This window comes from Peromyscus californicus, unplaced genomic scaffold, assembly GCF_007827085.1.
Source record: "Peromyscus californicus insignis strain IS unplaced genomic scaffold, ASM782708v3 Scaffold_15__1_contigs__length_86483966, whole genome shotgun sequence".
Lineage (NCBI taxonomy): Eukaryota > Metazoa > Chordata > Mammalia > Rodentia > Cricetidae > Peromyscus > Peromyscus californicus.
The window spans coordinates 24,802,359-24,822,614 of NW_026294447.1; the positions used below are offsets into that span (position 1 = coordinate 24,802,359).

At 43.3% G+C, this 20,256-nt stretch overlaps 1 protein-coding gene across 1 annotated transcript; it reads left to right on the forward strand.

Annotated features, from left to right (window-relative positions):
• Positions 1 to 1,255: 1,255 nt before the first annotated feature.
• Psma6 (proteasome 20S subunit alpha 6) lies at positions 1,256 to 19,510 on the forward strand. Its single transcript, XM_052738547.1, has 7 exons — positions 1,256 to 1,415; positions 8,506 to 8,600; positions 9,064 to 9,145; positions 11,289 to 11,444; positions 13,911 to 14,089; positions 16,046 to 16,140; positions 19,292 to 19,510. Exons 1-7 carry the CDS (start codon positions 1,340 to 1,342, stop codon positions 19,347 to 19,349), a joined length of 741 nt encoding a protein of 246 aa, XP_052594507.1. The 5' UTR covers positions 1,256 to 1,339; the 3' UTR covers positions 19,350 to 19,510.
• Positions 19,511 to 20,256: the final 746 nt, after the last annotated feature.

The following is a 20,256-nucleotide window of genomic DNA, read 5'->3' on the forward strand; positions in this document are numbered from 1 at the left end:
GTTTACAGTGGTGAGCTGCCATGTGGGTGCTGGGGATTGAACCCAGGTGCTCTGGAAGAACAGTTAGTGCTCTTAACTGCTGAGCTATATCACTCCAGTCCCAATACATCATTTTCTAAAAGAAGAAAAAAAAATGAACTCGAGAAATTAAAACTTCCTTATGAAGAATCTCTTCAAGTGTTTTACTTTAAAATAAGTGTTTTTGGAGAGTATGCCAGAGATCTGAATAGTTCAGTATCACAGCAGTAAATTGTCACAAATATTGGTGTGAATAAATCTTTTTTATCTAGAGGAAGAAATAGCTTAATATTATGCTTCAAATTTTATATTCGCTAAAGGAGGAGTTGTGCCTTGGGGTGCACACTGTGCAGAATTTTTCAGCTTGAAAGGCCACCAATTTTCCAGGAGCTACTTCACCTACTTGGAATTACTTTTCTGTATCCATCCAACGCCAGCGGTCTATGAAGCTCCTGCTCTTTGGATCTTGCTCATTGTCAATTAAGACTGCTGAACCTCAGGTTCCCATTTTTTTTTTTTTTTTTTTGGTTTTTCGAGACAGGGTTTCTCTGTGTAGCTTTGCGCCTTTCCTGGAACTCACTTGGTAGCCCAGGCTGGCCTCGAACTCACAGAGATCCACCTGGCTCTGCCTCCCGAGTGCTGGGATTACAGGCGTGCGCCACCACCGCCCGGCTGGTTCCCATTATTTGTATTTCAACCTCAATTCCACTTTTAAGACAAAAAACAAAACAAAAAAAAACTGGGCCGCTGTCCAAAGGAAGGTCCTGCCAGGGTAGACGAAAACTTGTTTTTCCCAGTGGCTTTCAGATCCTACAGCTGCAATCCTTTCTCCCCAGATCTTACAACAGAAGTGGCGGGTAAAAGGAAGGTTAGGGAAAACAAAGCCAGAACTCCAGTAAGACAGGACAGCAAGGACAGGCGCCCAAACTAACGACGGTCGCGGTGATCACACGGTCTCCTGAGGTCACAGATAGGCAAATCCGTACCGCGGGCCCCTTGAAAACTTCCTCTTGGGGCCAATTTACTCTCCAGAAAGCCCTAACGGCCGCGACCCAGGGCCGCTCGCCCAGAAGCACGCCAGAGCCGTCTCTGTGCCCGCGGCCCCGCCCACTTAGGGGCGGGGCTCTGGAGACACCCCACCCCCTCCCCACCACCCAGCCCCCTCCCACCCGGAATCAGCGCCGGTACCCTGAGAGGCAAACCGGAGCGGAAGCCGCTCGGCCGGTGCCCCGGAAGCAGTAGCCGTAACTTCCGGGAGGGGCTTGTGTGCCTGGTGTGTGTGCTACGGGGTGCAGTCTGTGCTTGAAATAGTGGGAACGCCATGTCCCGTGGCTCCAGCGCCGGTTTTGACCGCCACATTACTATTTTCTCTCCCGAGGGTCGACTCTACCAAGTAGGTGAGTGAACCAGGGCCGCCCGTGGGACACTCGAATTGCTCTGTCATGCCTCGGCCTGGAGCGAGCAGGCGCGGCCCCAGTCATAGTCTGGGTTTTGAAGCAGGGCCGGGGCCAGGAAAGGAGAAGGGTCGAGGTTGGGCTCAATCTCGTGTTCCCATCCCCGTCTGCAAGCGGACTTTTAGACTGAAACCAAAGCCGGGCTCTCTCCAGGAGCGCCTCACGGTCCAGACACAAAGAGTTCCGTATTGCACTGTAATGCCTGCCTGCTCCAGCCAACTTCCGGGGTCCCCCTAGCTCAGTGCTTTCCAACCTTCCCTTTAATACAGTTCCTCACGTTGTGACCCCCAAACCATACAATTATTTTCGTTGCTACTTCAAAACTAACTTTGCTGCTGTTATGGCACGTAATGTAAATGTCTGTGTTTTCGATGGTGTTGGGTGACTCCTGTGGAAGGGTCGTTTGTTCCCCCAAAAGGAATCGCTGCCTTAGCTCCATTCTACCTGGAGCCAGAGTCTGCTCTGCGCAGAGAGTGTTGGTTCCTTAACCAGCCAACCGAAATGCTCCCCACCCCATCCCCTCTTTGTTGTATAGATGACTTGCTTTGTGGTCAATTCTATATATACAGACATGCGAAGCCCTACCAGACAGACACTACTGGTTCTAGAAAAGAGATAAATGTTACTCGCCCCTGATGAAGCCCACAGCTTAAAGGAAGTGACAGATACGGAACCAAACGAATAAAAATAGAAGAGTGCAAAGGATTTGCCAAGTTTAAAACTGCAAGATAGAGGAATTGTAATAAACTGCTCCTGAAGCTAGCACCTCGATTTTAACCCCCATCTCTAGGAATGCTCCTATAGTTTAAAAGCTGCTTCTCAATCTAGTTGAGGCACAGTGGGCTAATCTTTACTAAAGGAACAGCTTTAATGGACAGAGACCTGAACTCACTATCAGCCACTCCGTGTAACAGTAGATTTTGGTAAATTGATATCATGGCAGGGTTTAGATTAGGATTATAAGACAGACTTTTAAACTCTTGCCATAGAAAATTTAGTGTTGGGGACTAGAGAGATGGCTCAGCGGTTAAGAGTACTGACTGCTCTTCCAGAGGACCTCGGTTCAATTCCCAGCACCCACATGGCAACCCACAACTGTTAAGTCCAAGATCTGACACTCTCACAGACATACATGCAGACAAAACACCAGTACACATAAAATTAAAAAAAGAAAATTTAGTGTCAAAAGGGCCTGATACACATCTGGTCCATGGTAATTTTATTTTGGAGTAAATCTTTTACCTCAGTGTCTTGGCAAGGACTATCTCAGTTGAAAATCCTCGAGTTGGCCTATAAATGGAGTTCTACTCACCTGTACATTTAGAAGTGAGGTTAGAAAAGTTGACCCACTGCACAATGTAGCTACATATTGTGCGTGACGTGCCAGGGACCACCATCACTTAAGTAATACGGTAACCCACGTGCCAAGGACCACCATCACTTAAGTAATACGGTAACCCGTGTAATTCACCTCATTTAAAAGTTGTGATAAAAGACGTGATGGTCCCCATGAAGGATTTTTTTATTTTTAGTGTTTTATTTCTGACTTTGAAAGAGTTTTTTCTGTGTTAGATTATTGTTTGAGTTGTTGTTTTGGGTGTTTTTTAAGTTTGTAAACAGAAAAAAGCCACACTTAGACTTGTTTCTGTAAACTGCACTGTAGAAACTGGCCATAAAACAATCTTCAGTGCTTCTTAAATTTGGTGGATAGAAAGGCCGAATATAGTGTCAATTTAGTGGGATTCGGGGCATCATTTAGGCCTTGTTAAGAAAAAGAAAGTGAAAGAGTAGTATGAGCAAGCAGTATAGTGGTGCAGTTTGGGCCTTGGGGCCACACCTGGATTAAGGTACTGGCTGTGCACCACACTAGCTGGCCTGGGCAAGTATATCATCATTGCTCAGTTTCTGTTTGCAAAATTGGACTAGTAATTCCTCCTCTTATGGTTGTTTTGAGGATTAAACTAGGCCATACATATAGATTGCTTAGTGTGTGCCTGCTAAATAATGAGCATTTGGTATGACAGGATGCCTATTAGATTCTTTGGCTTTAATAAAAACCTCTGTTAAATTAGGACCTCTGTAGATAAAGAATCTTTTCTTTGGGTCCAACTTGCTCAGTTTGCTGGTGAAATATATGTGTCTATTCACAATATTATAAATGCTGTATATTAGGTTAAACTTTAGACTCCCCTAAAGACACAGCATCTAAGAACTATAAAGATGCAAATTGTTAACCTAGACAGCTGAAGACTAATGTAACAAGATGGAGTGATGGTAAGGGAGGTAAGGATTGAGAGGGTGTTCCTCATTTGAGTAGTTTAAGACTCCAACCATAAGGGTTTGGGGGTAGTGTTTTCCTAGCACGCTTGAGCGTCGGCTGTATTTAATCCCCAACACTGAAATAAACAGTGTAGCAGTACTGGAGGCAGAAATTTAAATGACAGTACTAAGCATAATTATAAACATGATCTGTAATTTTAACAGTAGCAGTAGGTAGAGTTTTTAAAAAAATAACACTTTGGTAACTATTGAATTTTTTTTCTTTTTCTTTAGACTTTAAAATATTTTTAAAAAATACATTTTACGTATTTTGTGTGTGCAGATGTCAGAGGACAACCTTAGGAGTCAGTTCTCTCTTCTGCCATGTAGGTCCTGGGAATCAGGTCAGGGTGTCCTACTTACTAGTGGGTACCTCTACCCACTGAACAAGCTGTCCTGCCCTGAAACACTTTTCCCTAAGTATTTATTTTATTTTTTAAATAGCACGCCCTCGCGCGCGCGCGCGCGTGTGTGTGTGTGTGTGTGTGTGTGTGTGTATGTGTGTATGTGTGTGTATGTGTATATGCGCGCGCACCTGCCTGCTCGCCCGCCCAACATAGGGGCTAGGAACTGAATGTCCTCTGCAAGAGCACGACACTCTTAGCCCTTGAGCCATCTCTCTAGCCACTGAAAATTTCTTTCTTAACAAGTGTGCAAATTGTGTTTGTGTGCAAGCATGTGTTAGGAATTGTAAAGTGTATAGGTTTAAAGTTTAGCTTTTTAAAATTATGTTATATTGTCTGTGTATATGTTTGTGTGTTCCTATTCACGTGTGCACATATGTGTATGAGAATCAAAGGGCAACTTGTGGGAGTTGGTTCTCCACCATGTGAGTCTCAGGAATGTAACCCAGGTTGTCCTTCATGCTTGTGGATGCCTTTACTCACGGAGCCATCGCTCTGGCCCTCACATGTTGTCTCTTAATGTATGTATACAAATTGCATTTGTACAGGCATGTGTTAAGAATTGTAGAGCACCTTGCTTTAAAGTTTAATTTTAAGGTTTGGGATGTAACTCTGTGGTTATTGCACCTGAGAAAAAGATGGGGTGGGGTAAGAGGAAGAGAGAGGAGAGTGTTAAGTATATGTGTGTATACACATATATTTACACCAAAAAAAGATATAGGCTCAACACTGTTATATTTTCAAATCTCGTATTCTTCTCCTGTGCCAGTATCAAGATTGCTAATGACCCCACTTTTGAGGATCACTGTTTTAAAAAACAAATCTTACGAAGTTCTGTGAAATGACCTATACTTCCTGATTATATAGCCTTCAAACTTCGGGAAACAATAGAACATCTCTTGTTTTGTTGTTTTTAAAGGTTTATTTCTATTTATGTATATGTGTGTGTATGTCTTCGTGGGGGTATACTTGAGTGCAGGTGTCTACAGAGCCTAAGAGCATTGGATCTGCCAGGAGCTGAAATTTCAGTTGACTGTTGAACTGCCTGATGCGGATGCTGGGAACGAAGCTTGGGTCCTCTGCAAGAGGAGTAACACTATTAACTGCTGAGCCATCTCTCCAGTCTCCCGTCTTTTATTTTTTTAATAATCAAACTTCACTGGTTATTTGGATCTTTCATCTTAATTTTCCAACTCATGTTTATCTAGGAAGAAAAAATTAAATTATGTCCTCAAACTCATCATAGCATTTACATTGTGTGCCAGTTTTGTGAAGCCTGATGTGGGTCCAAAAGGGGGCTGTGCTTCTCCGCTGTTTGCTGGCATCACAGTGTGAGCTGCTTACACTGAGCCATTCATTACCTGATATTGCTTGTTTGTCCTGAACTTCTGATAGAGTAGACACAGTACCTTTTATAGTTAGCCTGTTTATTTCTCCACTAATGTTACATAAATGAAAAGTTGAAGGAATGATAGGAATTGTAGGAAATACGCAAATTATAAGAGAATACTATGAGCAGAAATCCTTATATTCAGAACAGTTGTTTACTAACCCTTTTATTTGTGAGTAAGGAAGGAACTTATATCTTTTATTTTTAAGATTAATTTTTTTGTCTGGCAGTGGTGGTGCACGCCTTTAATACCAGCACTTGGGAAGCAGAAGCAGGTAGAGCTTTGAGTTCAGGCCAGCCTGGTCTGCAGAGTGAGTTCCATAACAACCAGGACTACACAGAGAAACCGCGTTTCAAAAAAACAATTAAAACAATTTTATGTATATTAGTGTTTGAAGGCATGTATGCATGTGCTTCCAGTGCTTGCAGATGCCAGATGAAGGCAGGAATCCCTTGGGACTGGAGGTCAGGGAGTTATGAGCTGCCTTATAGGTTCTGGGAATCAAATCCGAGTCCTCTGCAAGAGCAGCAAGTGCTTATAACCACTGAACCATCTTCCCATCCCGGCAATTTGCATCTCAATAGCTTGTTTTTATATTGAACACAAAAGCTGTTTGACAGTTTGTAGTGTGTGTGTGTGTGTGTGTGTGTGTGTGTGTGTGTGTGTGTGTGTGTGTGTGTACACATGGTAAAGTGTAATGCTAGATGCATACTCCAAAGTCAGAAGACATCAGCAATCTTGCTCTTCCAATCTCTGCCTTACTCCTTTGAGACAGGGACTCTGAATCCAGAAGTAGGCTGACTCTCAGAAATCTCCAATGATCTCCTGTCATCCGGCACATACACATACATGTTCAGGGATTGCAGGCATGTGACCATGCCTGGCCTCCTGTGTGAGCGCTGGATGTTTGAGTTACATGGCAGCACTTCTTCCTGCTCGGCCATCTTCCTAGCCCAGGTTTTGTTTTGTTTTTCAGTTTGGAGAGGGATTGTGTGAGGGTCAGAGAACAACTTGCAGGAGTTACTTCCCTCCTGCCTTATAGAATCTGGGGATCAAACTCAGGTCATCTGGCTTGGTCCTAAGTGTTTTACCTGCTGGCCTTGAGGGCCTTGCTGGGTTTTTTGTTTTTGCTTTGAGACAGGGTTTTGCTGTGTATCTGAGCCTGACTTTGAACTTGAGGCAGTCCTCTTGCCCTAACCTCCCCAGGGCTGAGATTTAGGCATGCACTACCAAACACGGCCAAGGACTTTTTTTTTTTGGCTTTTCGAGACAGGGTTTCTCTGTGTAGCTTTGCGCCTTTCCTGGAACTTGCTTTGTAGTCTAGGCTGGCCTCGAACTCACAGAGATCCGCCTGGCTCTGCCTCCCGAGTGCTGGGATTAAAGGCATGCGCCACCACCGGCCGGCTACAGACAGGCTTTTGACATTGTCATCTACTATGTAGCAAAATTTTAGTCGTAACTGGAATTAAGAATAATTAAAAAAAAAATCCTCGGGGGCTGGTGAGATGGTGGCTTAGGGGTTAAGAGCACTGGCTGCTCTTCAAGAGGACCTGAGTTCAATTCCCAGCACCTACATTGCAGCTCATAACTGTCTGTAATTCCAGTTCCAGGGGAGCTGACTCCCTCACACAGGCATACATACAGGCAAAACAGCAATGCACATAAAAAAATAAATAAATCTTTTTTTTTTTTTTTGAGCTGAGGATTGACCCCAGGGCCTTGTGCTTGCTAGGCAAGCGCTCTACCACTGAGTAAATCCCCCCCCCTTTTTTTTAAATCATCTTCTGAGCTGGGTGATGATGGTGGTGCACGCCTTTAACCCAGCACTCAGGATGCAGAGGCAGGCAGATCTCTGTGTCCAGCCAGGGCTACCCAGAGAAACCCTGTCTCAGAAGAAATATCTACCATATTTTCTTTATTAACACAGAAAATGATAGTCTTATTTCTAATCTTTTTTCCTCAAAGACCATCATTATCAAATAAACTATGTGATAACAAAGTAATTTGTATTTGGTTCCCATCTTGATGCCAGTTTTTAAAAGCAGAACGCATTGACAGTGTCTAGAAGTACACAATCTGAAGTTTGTAATAATAAACCAAAGAACCCTATGTTGACTGTTCTTGACCTAGGAAAACCAGGCTTGGTTGAAATAATGCCCATAAACAACACTTAAGGTGATGAGATAATTAAGATCTGCATGATAAAATTAGAGTAAGACTGTCAAAATTTGATCTTGAACCTAATGAAAATTGAGTAAAATAAAATTGGAAGAAATGGAGCTGGTTTGACTTATTTATTGACATTTTTATAATTTTGACTTTCTGTGGTTGGCATTCCACGTTGATATAGTTTAGCCTCATACTTTTAACAATAATTTGTTAATTAAGATAAATTTATCCCACCTTAGTCAGACATGGTGGCACATGCTTTTAATCCCAATCCCAGCACTCAGGAGGTCCAGGCCAGCCAGAGCTACTTAATGAGATCCTGTCTCAAAAATGGAAAGAAAATTGTCCTACCTTTTTTTTTTTTTGGTTTTGGTTTTGGCTTTGGTTTTTTGAGACAGGCTTTCTTGTCCTGGCTGTCCTGGAACTTGCTCTGTAGACCAGGCTAACCTCAAACTCACAGAGCTGTGCCTGCCTCTAAGGTGTACACCACCACAACCAACTCTACTTTTTTTAGAGTCTATAGTATCTCAGGCTGGCCTTGAACTCCCTATATAAGGAGAACCTTGAATTTCTGATCCTCCTATTAGCATTCACCCAATGCCAATAACATTCTAGTCCCCACACTCAGATTGACCCAGTACTTTGTGCATACCAAGCCTGCATTCTACAATGAGCTGCATCCCCAGCCCCTCTTCCATCTTCAAACAAACAAACAAACAAACAAAAATCAAACCTATTTTGTTTTTCCAGAATATGCTTTTAAGGCTATTAACCAGGGCGGACTCACCTCTGTGGCTGTCAGAGGAAAAGACTGTGCAGTGATTGTCACACAGAAGAAAGTACCCGTAAGTAATTAGCCCAGGGGGTCAGTTGCTGCAAACTAGAATGTGTGGATTCTTCGTGTTCTTGAACAGAATTGCATTACCACCTATTCATATTAGCACTGTTCCTGGTTTGACTCTTACTAATCATCCAGGGAATGTTGAGAGTGAAAGATGTTTTGGCTGAGTAGATAGAAGTAGCACATTAAACTTTGTGATATAATAAATGCAATGAGATTTCTAAGTCTCTTGTTTTCTGGGACCTTTAACGCACAGAAAACAGCTAGCAGAACCATCTTCCTCTACCCCCTTTTTAAAGATTGGCTTTAAATGAAATATAAATAAACTGTAAAATGAACAGAATATATATGTCTCGTAACTTCTATTTTACAGTTTATTGTTCAGTTCCATACTGTTGGTTTTTTATAACTGCACGGAGGCCTGTGGACCTTACGGTGAAATGATTGTGGTTTATTTTGTTCATTAGGACAAATTACTGGATTCCAGCACAGTGACTCACTTGTTCAAAATAACTGAAAACATTGGCTGTGTGATGACTGGAATGACAGGTAACTGGTGCCTAGCTGCCTTCTTGAAAGTCAAAACTGATGCTATTTCATCATAATTATTTTTATTTGTATTGATTTGCTTTTGCATTTACTTATCAATTGTATATGGGGAGGGGTGCACTGTGTTGTGGCATTTGTGAGGTCAGAGGGCAACCTGTGGTAGCTGGCCTTCTCTACCACGCGGGTTCTGAGGACGGAACTCAGGTCATCAGATTTAGTAGTGAGCATCCTGACCTGCTGAGCCATCTTACCAGCCCTATCTTTTGTGTTTAAAGATCCTGTCGTATCTGGTTTTGAGGTGTTATTAGTAGATTCACTGTCTTCCAGAGTTGGTATTAATTTGTGTTTGTACAAGTGTGCTCACTTGTGCATGGGCTTGTGGAGGCCACAGGTGTCTACCCCTACCAATTTCCACCTTATTTTTCAAGATAAGGTCTCTCCCCAAATCTGGATCTCTCTGTTTCAACTAGATTGTGTGGCTAGCAAGCCCCCAGGATCATCTTCCTATTTCCATGACATGCCCCCTACCCCCAGGGTTACATGTGCAGGCCCAGCTTTTACGTAGGTACTAGGGATCCAGACTTAGGCCCTCACGTGTGCACAGGAATTTACTTGCTGAGCCGACTCCCCAGCCCCTAGCATCAATATTTTAAGACTATCAGGAATTTATTTGGTTGGTTGTTCAGTTAGTTTAGTTGACTATTTAGTTGACTGGTTGGGGGAGCTGTTTGTTTGTTTGAGATAGTGTCTAGAACCCTCTGTGTAGACTAGTGGTTCTCAACCTTCTTAATTCTCTGACCCTTTTATATAGTTCTTCATGGTGTGCTGACCCCCAACCATAAAATTACTTTCGTTGCTACTTCATCACTGTAATTTTGCTGCTGTTATAAATTGTATATGAATATCTGTGGTTTTCGGTGGTCTTAGGTGACCCCTGTGAAAGGGTAGTTTGACAGTCCCCAGAGGGATCGATACCCACAGTTTGAGAACCATTTGTGTAGACCAAGCTGCTCCTGCTCCTGACTGCTAGGGTTAAAGGCCTGTGCCACCATGCCTGGCTGATGAGTTGGGTTTTGGAGACAGCATCTTGCAGTGTAGCCTGGGCTGGCTTCACATCCTGTAGTTGTCCTCCTCAGCCTGCTGAGTGCCGGACTGCAGGAGTGGCTTGTGGGCTACTTTGAAATCCTAAGTGTAATGGAGTTAGGTCTTTATCTGCTGGTGGGATCTGGACCCTCATAGACTCTGTATTTCAGATGTGGTTAGTAATTTAAAGGGACCTAAAGAGTTAATCCTTCTCAGATCTAGTCATGACACTAGTTAGAAGTGAGTGAGCATTTCTATAAAATTTACTTTAGCTCTCAATTTTCTGAATTCAAAGGAAAATTCAAGTCCAAAACATAAAGTTGAAGAGATATTATTCTCTTCCCTTAAAGTATGTATGTATTTTAGGAGGCTGCAGAGATGGCTCAAGGATTAATAGCCCTTGCTGCTGCAGAGGACCCATGTTCAATTCCCAGCACCCACATAGCAACTCATGATCTCTTTTGGCCTCTGAGGGCACTAGGCACACATGGCACATGCATACAGGCAAATACTCATACACATAAGATTAAAATAAAACTTTTAGAAATAGTATTTCTCATGAAACTTTTTTTAAAAAGCACATTCTTTGAGAGTTATTAGACTTTTTTGTTATTACATATATTTTTGCACATACATGCCATGGAGCATGTGTGGAGGACAGAGGACAGCTTGTGGGAGTTGGTTCTCTCCTTCCACACTGGGTCTGGATCAGACTCAAAGTCATCAGGCTTGATGGCAAGCCCCTTTATCTGCTGAACCATTTTGCCAGCTCAATTGATAAGATTCTTGTAGAAACTGTTTTGACTGCTGGTGAAAGGCTTGGTGTAAAGAGCAATATGGTATATAAATTTAGCTCCATGTTTTAATCTTTCTTTTCTTATATGTACTCCACGCCAAGTTACTCAGTGTTCATAATCACGAGAAAAAGCCACAGTGGACCCTTGGTCCTTCTAAAACTTGTATTTGAAATGAACATATAGCTATATATGGTGGAGAAGTAGGCTTTCACATTCATTCTGTGCTTCTAAAGTAAATCTTTGGGGTTTTGTTTACCTTTAAGCTGACAGCAGATCCCAGGTACAGAGGGCACGCTATGAGGCAGCTAATTGGAAATACAAATATGGCTATGAGATTCCTGTGGACATGCTATGTAAGAGAATTGCTGATATTTCTCAAGTCTACACACAGAATGCTGAAATGAGGCCGCTTGGTTGTTGTGAGTATGCTCAGAAGTCTTCTAAAGAATTGAGTTATAATTGTCTTTAAAACGTGTAGAAAGAAACTGAGACCACACTTGGGTTCTGAACATGTAGTTTGAAATTAGAGCTTTGAGTTCTGTTTTGTTTTGTTTTGTTACTCAAAATATTTCTGTTTAGGTTATGTGATGTGGAATATCCAAGTCCCCATTTTAGTAGGGTGTTGTAATGGGATTCCACTGTAATTCCAGAATATTTATTCTGGGAATTTTAGTAGGTACTTTAACAGTGCCAGTGTGCTTTTGGTCATGGGTAAAGAATTGGGATAACACATAGGCTTATAGCTTATGTTTATATTCCTAATTTAAAAAAATTTGGTGGTTGTTGTTGAGACAGGGTTTCTCTGTGTAGTTTTGGTGCCTGTCCTGAATCTCACTCTGTAGACTAGACTGGCCTTGAACTCACAGAGATCCTCCTGCCTCTGCCTCCCAAGTGCTGGAATTAAGGGCGTGCGTCACTGCACCCAGCTTGTATTTCTAATTTTTTTTTTTGGTTTTTTTCGAGACAGGGTTTCTCTGTGTAGCTTTGCGCCTTTCCTGGAACTCACTTGGTAGCCCAGGCTGGCCTCGAACTCAGAGATCCGCCGGCCTCTGCCTCCCGAGTGCTGGGATTAAAGGCGTGCGCCACCACCGCCTGGCCTAATTTTTTTTTTTAAATTGCTTATTTGCACAATAAAAAATACCACAAACAGCCTATATCTGATTTTTAACTACTGAAATTAAAACAACATGTGATTGGGCTTATCGGATTCTAATTTTTTTAAATGAAATTTCATTAAGGAAGAGTAAGATTTACTGATTTTTAGATTCAATGTTTTATAAACTCACCTGACAATCACAATGCATATTTGTTTCTTTTTTTCTTTCTTTTTTTCTTTTCTGAGGCAGGGTTTCTCTGTGTGGCCCAGACTGGCCTTGAACTCAGATCCACTTGCCTCTTCCTCCAGAGTGCTGGGATTAAAGGCGTGCATCACTACTGCCTGGCATCATATTTGTTTCTGACATCATTCCTGTCCCCTGACCTTCTTCCTTTTATGTGTCTGTGTCTGTCTCATGCTGGGGCTAAAAGCCAGGACTGTGTTTGCTAGGCAGGTGCTCTACCACAGAGCTATAGACTTAGCTCTGAGAATTAAATGTAATGTTTCTTTTTAGCAAATGTTCTGTTGACCTCTTAAACATTATTTTTCCTTTAATTTCTTGTTTTCTTAATGTATGGTGTTTTGCCTGCCTGTATTTCTGTGCACCATGTGATGACCCGTGGAGGCTAGAAGAGGGTGTCAGAATCCCCAGAACTAGAGTTAGATGGTTATAAGCTGCCACATGGGTGCTGGGAATCGAACCCTGACCCTCTGAAAGAGCAGCCAGTGTTCCTGTGACTGCTCAGCTGTCTCTCCAGTTCCTGATTTCATCCCCATCCCTCCCTTACTCTTGGAGTCTGAGTAACTCAAGCTTCCCTCAAATTTGCAATCCCCCAGCCTCAGCCTCCCAAGTGATAGCATACAGGTATGGTGGCACCTAGTGCTCTCATGTTCGTGCTCCTGTGTTTGTCCCTTAAATGTTGTTGCTTCTCAGGCTTTATTCTCGGGCCCTCTCTCCCTCCTCTGCTGTCTAGTTAACGTCACCCTTGAGTGGCTTCACTTGCTGCTTCACCTCTATGCCAGTCGCTCACCTGGTTTCCTTCTTTCTTTCTTTTTTTAAATAATTTGTTTTTATTTTTTGTGCATTGGTGTTTTGCCTGCATGTATGTCTGCGTGAGAGTGTTGGATCCTGAAGTTACAGACAGTTGTGAGCTGCCGTATGGGTGCTGGAATTGAACCCGGGTCCTCGGAAGAGCAGTCAGTGCTCCTAACAGCTGAGCCGTCTCTCAGCCCTCAGGTGGATTCTTGCCCACCCCTGCATCTCTCAGACACTGTGGACACTCGGAGTCGTTGCTGTTGTGCACGCATCCTCAGCTGCTCTTTGGTAGTCGGGTCCACTCTCCCTCTCATCGGATTAGGCCTCACGGTGTCTCTTCCTCCTCCCCTGTCACTCTCTCATTGCCGTGTCGCCATTATTTCCTAGCTGATTTATTTCTTCTATCCCTTCTCTTTTGAATCTGTCCTGTAGTCGTGAATTTTTCTAAAAATGACTTGATTGTTACAGCAAAGACAGAGGGCTCTGAGGAGACTGGCCATGGCAGGGGCTTGACATGTCATTAAAATGTTGAGCCTGTGTAAACAACAACGAACTGATACATCCTTTTTCAGAGCAGCAACTACCCGTTCCCTGACCTCTCAGGGTTATGAAGCCACATTTGAACGCTTTGGGAGGCCACAGAAACCTAAAACTAGGACCAAATAGTGATTAACATGACTGTCTGACAACGCCCAGAGAGGAGGCGTCTGCATAGGACGGCGTGACGTATTGAACTGGAGCCTTTCTTTTCAGGTATGATTCTAATTGGTATAGACGGAGAGCAAGGCCCTCAAGTGTACAAGTGTGACCCTGCAGGCTACTACTGTGGCTTTAAAGCCACCGCGGCGGGAGTGAAGCAAACAGAGTCAACCAGCTTCCTCGAAAAGAAAGTGAAGAAGAAATTTGACTGGACGTTTGAACAAACAGTGGAAGTAAGTTAGCCAAAGGAGCTGAATTCTTACTGCTCTGGAAGGGTGAGCATCCTTGTGTTACTGATGGTCTATGAGAGCTGTTCTTAGCTGGGCAGCGGTGGTGGCCACGCCTTTAATCCCAGCACTCGGGAGGCAGAGGCAGGCGGATCTCTATGAGTTCCAGGCCAGCCTGGGCTACAGAGTGAGTTCCAGGAAAGGCGCAAAGCTACACAGAGAAACCCTGTCTCGAAAAACAAAAAAAAAGGGCTATTTCTTAATGATGTCACAAGATCCAGGTTTGTTAGCTTAATGGTATAATTCATATCATTCAGCTGACATAGTTCAGGAAAGGAGGCTGCTTTTATTCATTTGCTTCCTATCTTCACAGTGGATTTGAAACAATATCCAACAAAGGCATAATAAAATGGAAAATAAGAATCAAGGCAAGGCTGGGCAGTGGTGGCGCACCCCTTTAATCCCAGCACTCGGGAGGCAGAGCCAGGCAGATCTCTGTGAGTTCAAGGCCAGCCTGGTCTACAGAGCGAGATCCAGGACAGGCACCAAAATAATACAGAGAAACCCTGTCTCGAAAAACAAAACAAAACAAAAAAAAAAGAATCAAAGCAAGACTCAAAGACTGGTGTGGTTACTATGATTAATATGTTCAAATTGGGCTTAAATTTTTTGGATAACAAAGCTAAAAAGACTAAGATTTGGTAATATTGTTTTGTTAACATTTATTTTTGGGTGTCTGCATGTGCCATGACACTCATTGAGACCAGGACCAGTTTGCAGGGGTCGCTTCCTTTCTGCCACAGGGTTCTAGAGATGAACTCAATTGTTAGATTGGCAGCAGGCACCTGTACCCACTGGGCAGCCTTGCTGTTCAGTGACCATTGTTGTTATGGTCCTAAGTAAAAGCAGCTACAGACCATGGTCTTGGAGAGCAAACTGTTTCCCAGTAGAAGAGTGTGTGTGCACAGAGGGCTGGAAGGACGTTCAGTCAGTAAAGTGCTGATCTTGTAAACTCAAGGATCTCCTCCCAGTTCAGGTCCAGAACCTGCAGCACAAGCAAAGGAGACCTGCTTAGGCTTGTGATTGTAGACTGTGGAGGTAGAGAGAGGCTGCCAGTCAGCCCGGCCTGTTAACCTCTGACCTCTACACCAACTTTTAAAAGCTGGATGTGGTGGTGTACACTGGTAGTCCCAACTTGGGAGAGGCAGAGGCGAGAAGCTCATGAGAAGTTTGAGGCCAGCCTGGTCTACGTAGTGAATTCTAGGCTAGTCAGGGCTTTAGACAAGACCCTCTCTCAAAACATAGACACATTTTTGATTGTGTAATAATATATCTTATATTGAAAGAAAATATAAAATAAGTTAGTTCTGATCTAGAAAATAGAATTGTATGCCTTCTTTAAATGTTTCTTAAAGTATAATTTATAGTTACACTAATCACATCATATATAAAGCTGCTTAGAACATTCTTAAATTGCCATAACCAAACCATAAACATTTTAAAGGTTCAGGTGTCAGTCTGAATGACTGAACCATTCTTTAGTCTCTTTCACACTAGGTGTTACACATAAAGTCCTGCTTAGAGTGGTCATCAAGCAAATGAATTATGTATTTGTTTATTTGTTTGTTTTTTGAGGCAGGGTTTCTCTATGTAGCCCTGGCTGTTTGGGGACTTGTTTTATAGACCACCTGCCTCTGCCTTCTGAGTGCTGGGATTCAAGGTGTGTGCCGCCACACTGGACTGCAAGTACATTTTTATATATTCCATCTGTTTGGTTTGATAAGCTCCTTTAATTTGGAGCTATTCAATAGAAGTGGGTTTATGTCAGCAGTTTGTTAGTAATGTGCCTTAAGACTGTGTCACTGAAACACAGAGTGAATGTCTTGTGGTGGTACTAATAAGCCTGGGGGGGGGCCTCGATAGCTGCAAAGTATTATGTTTTAATGTTGGCATTCTTTTCAGACTGCAATTACATGCCTGTCTACTGTTCTGTCGATTGATTTCAAACCTTCAGAAATAGAAGTTGGAGTAGTTACAGTTGAAAATCCTAAATTCAGGTGAGTTATGTTTTCAGCTGTGTGTTGAATTCCAGACTAAAAAGCCAGAGACATTAGATGTTTGTGTATGGTGGTGTGATGAAATATGATTCTCTCTTTTCTTTTTCCTCGGTATCTAAGGGGGGATCTATTTCAAAATTTCATAGAAATGGTGGTGCTTACTTGTGATCCTGGCACTGGGGAGGCTGAGGCAGGGGGATCATGAGTTCAAGGGCCAGGCCAGCCTGGCTCATATAACAAAAAACCTTATCTCAAACTAGTGATTGTAGAAAAATGCTTAGCTAGCTTGCTCAAAAGCCATGGGTTCGATCCCTAGCAGTGAAAAAATAAAACAACCTTGTTTGTATCTGTTAAAACAGAAGCAGCTTTTCTTCCTCTTCTAAAGAATTTTAGATCTAACACCAGAGGTGACACTTACAAAAACAACCTTTATCTAAGTAAAATGAGCAAGTGCAGCTTGGTGGTCAGGTGCTGGCCTGGCGGGCATGGTGCCCTGGGTTTGATCCCCGACAGTACAGCACATAAGTAGACAAACAGGTCTTCTGTCTCTTCAGTTTAAAGCCAGTAGAAGCAGTTCCACGGTAGTCGTTTTCAGGGGGAACTTTGGTTATTCGCTGGGTAAGGGAGCTTTGAAGAGCAACAGGAAACACTAATCCACAGTTGAGGTGCTGGTGTCTTGTATGTGCTTGCTCACCGAGTGACTTAGCTCCCACACGTCCGCTTGAGTGATCCAAGTGTGCCCAGTGGCTTGTGTCAGTCAGCTCATCCCTGCAGCAACCTGTCGGGGTGTGTCTGTGTGGACTAGGAGGCCTTTGTGGTTAGTGGAAAACATAATTCAGTCCACAGACGCAGAGCTGCTGGGAGGCATGTAACCTGGTCAGTGGGTCACCTCCTAGACTTCGGCTGTGGTCATTGTTGTTGGGGAATTGGTACACTGTTTCAGACCTGGAAGAGTTTTTCAGTGGCATGTGTGGCTCTTGTTTTGTTTTGTGACCTTGTCTTGGGATGTAGGCCATATGGACTTGAACTTCCCGCGTGCTGGGGTTGCAGGCTGCTCTCTCATACAGACTTGTGTAGTATGCACTTTCCCCTCTTCTGATTTGACTTGCTTTCTTGGTGCCTGCAAGTCAGTGATGCAAACATGAAAAACTGTAAAACTAAGAAAATAACAGTTGCACCTGGCCTAATAATCTTTCTGTAGGAAAATGTTCCCCTTTTTGTTCTTGACCACCACACTCGTCTGGCTTCCTTTTCTGAGCACTGAAATTCCACAGACACTTTACTTTCTTGTCCATTGTGAGACCTTTTTACTGCAGCTGAATGTTAGTCGCACCTGTTATTTTAAAATGGAGCAAGAAACCAACTGTCTATGTAAGCAAACCAGTATGACTGGGTGTTACACGCAGACCTGCAACCCCAAATGTTGGACAGCTGAGCAGGATTATAGTTTCAAGGTCAGCCCTGAGGACATAGTGACATGTGACTCAAAAGCCCTGAGAATATAGCTAGTGTGAGAGTGTTTGCCAGCAGCAGAACACCTCTAGATTCAATCCCAGTGCTGGAAGGAGGGAACAGCCCTTGTGTAATTTCTAAACTCTGTGATACTAAGTGTACTTGAGTAGTAACAAAGAGCATCCAGAAATAGCATAAGACTCTACAACCTTATAAGCTACTCTTTCCAAGTTGTAAAAAAAAGGTCATTTTGACAGATTTACCTTTTTAGAAGTTTAGTAGTGAAGTAGGACATGGTCATACATACCTAGAATTCCAGATCTTGGGAGGTAGAGACAGGAGGATCAGAATTTTAAGGCCATCGTCCGCTACATAGTAAGTTCCAGGCCAGCCTGGGCTACTAAGTTATGAGACCTTGTCTTAAAACAAAGCAACAAACAGAATCTCAGCAGTGATAGATCATGTCAACAGTGTTGCCAAGCAACTGATTCCTTCAAGACAAATATTTAGAAAATACATGTTCCACATGAAGCACCTTCTGGTGAATAGATTTTTAAATACTGTTATAACTTTATGTCTTGGGGTTTTTATTGCTGTGAAGAGACACCATGACCATGGCAACTCTTATAAGGAAAACAATTGGGGTGGCTTGCTTACAGTTTCAGAGGTTCAGTCCATTATCATCATGATGGTGAGCATGGCGGTGTGGAGGCAGACGTGGTACTGGAGAGGTAGCTAAGAGTCCTACATCTTGCAGGCAACAGGAAGCCAGCTGAGACACTGGGCTGTACCCTGAGCATGGGAAACATCAAAGCCCACCCTCATAGTGACACACTTCCTCCAACAAGGCCACACCCACTCCAACAAAGCCACATCTCCTAACAGTGCCACTCCCTATGAGATTATGGGGGACAGTTAATATTGAAACTGCCATACTTTACTTCATGGATAGTTACTGTGTCCGGGCAGTTTTTGGGGGGCATATATATTTGTGTGTGTGCGCGTGTGTGTGTGCGCGCACATTCGCACATTCACATGTGTATGCAGAGGCCAAAGGTTTGAAGGTCTCCTCCTCCTCCTCCTCCTCCTCCTCCTCCTCCTCCTCCTCCTCCTCCCTCCTCCTCCTCCTCATATACTGAAGGAGTATCTCTCACATGCTTGCTGATTCAGCTGGTCTGAGCTCTGGGATTCCAGGTAGGCATCCACACTTGGCCTGTGCTGGGATCAAAATGCTCTCTACACTTCATTCACTGGGCCATCTCCTCAGCCCCCCTTTCCCCCAACACTTTTTAAAAATTTACTTAAGTTTTTCATCTCTCAGTTAATACAAAATTGAGTTATGTTTTTAAGGCATTGACACCCAAAATCAGTTGAATGTAGTTCATATAATTTAGCTTCATATTAATTCATTTGAAATGTTTTCAGCCTCAGCTACAATTAGTTTCTGGATCTGATATCAAAGAACACTTCCATGTCTGGATGAAACTGATGTGTTGTCTGGGAGTTCCTGCAGGATAATCTGAGGGAAGAGTCCTGGGCATATAGACTTTGAAAAGATTGGTTATAAGTTGGTGGTTGCTGAAGTTAGTTCATCCGTTCATGGGAGTTTGTTGTACTGACTTGTATGTTTGAAACTTTCCATAATAAAAGTCTTTTTGAAGTAAGCAGTTGTGACTTTTTGTCACTCTTTGCCTTCCAGGATTCTCTCAGAAGCAGAGATCGATGCTCACCTTGTTGCTTTAGCAGAGAGAGACTGAACGTTGTCATTAGTTTACCAGATCCACGATGCCACTTGCCTGTGTGTTTGGTAACAGCAGACCACCATCATAGCGGCCCCTGGACTGAAGATGGACCCTCCCTCTCCTCCTGCCACTCAGCTGGTTAGGACTCTGTATAAATAAAACAGTGCTTTTGGAAATGGTTGTGTCCGTCTTTCTTAGCCTCTCATTTTAAGTATTAAACCTTAGGACGTACAGACAAGTGTCACCGTCTGTCATAACTCCAGTCATCTTGTTTACAAAATGCACCTTTTGTTGCCCCACTTTAGACCACTCACTTGGCGAACTGAGCAAACAGCAGACTCGGGAGCCGACTTCGAAGCTGTCTGACTGGGTTGTCATGTGAGACAGGCCTTATTTACACTCCGTGTTCCAGGGGGACATTCCTGAGCTCAGAGTCCCTGGAAGACTTTCTACCAAAACGATGCTCTGCTGAGCTGCAGTGTTGGTAGTTTTACCCTTGATGGGGATCGAACCCCGCACGCTGCCATGTGCTCTGCCAAGCTGCACCTCCAGCTGTCTTCCTAGTACTTCAGTGTCCAGAAAGTGTATCTTTGTGTGGTGTGGGCATTTGCATTTTTGTTTTTTGAGACAGGGTCTTATCTTACTGTTTAGCTCCGACTGGCCTGGAATTCACTAGACCAGGCTGGCCTCGAACAGCTTAGCCTGCCTCTGTCTGCCTCCTGAGCTGAAAGTGTGTGCCACCATGCCCTGCGGTAAGTGTTCTTACCTAGCTGCCTTCAGGAAACAGGACTAGAAAAGAAGGATCTGTTTTCTGTTTCCTGAAGATTAAGTACTGAAAGTGGGAAATAGAGAATTAGGTTTACAGTTTAGAGATAACACCATCAGCAAATGATAAGGGGGGAAAACTACATATTCAGAGTAC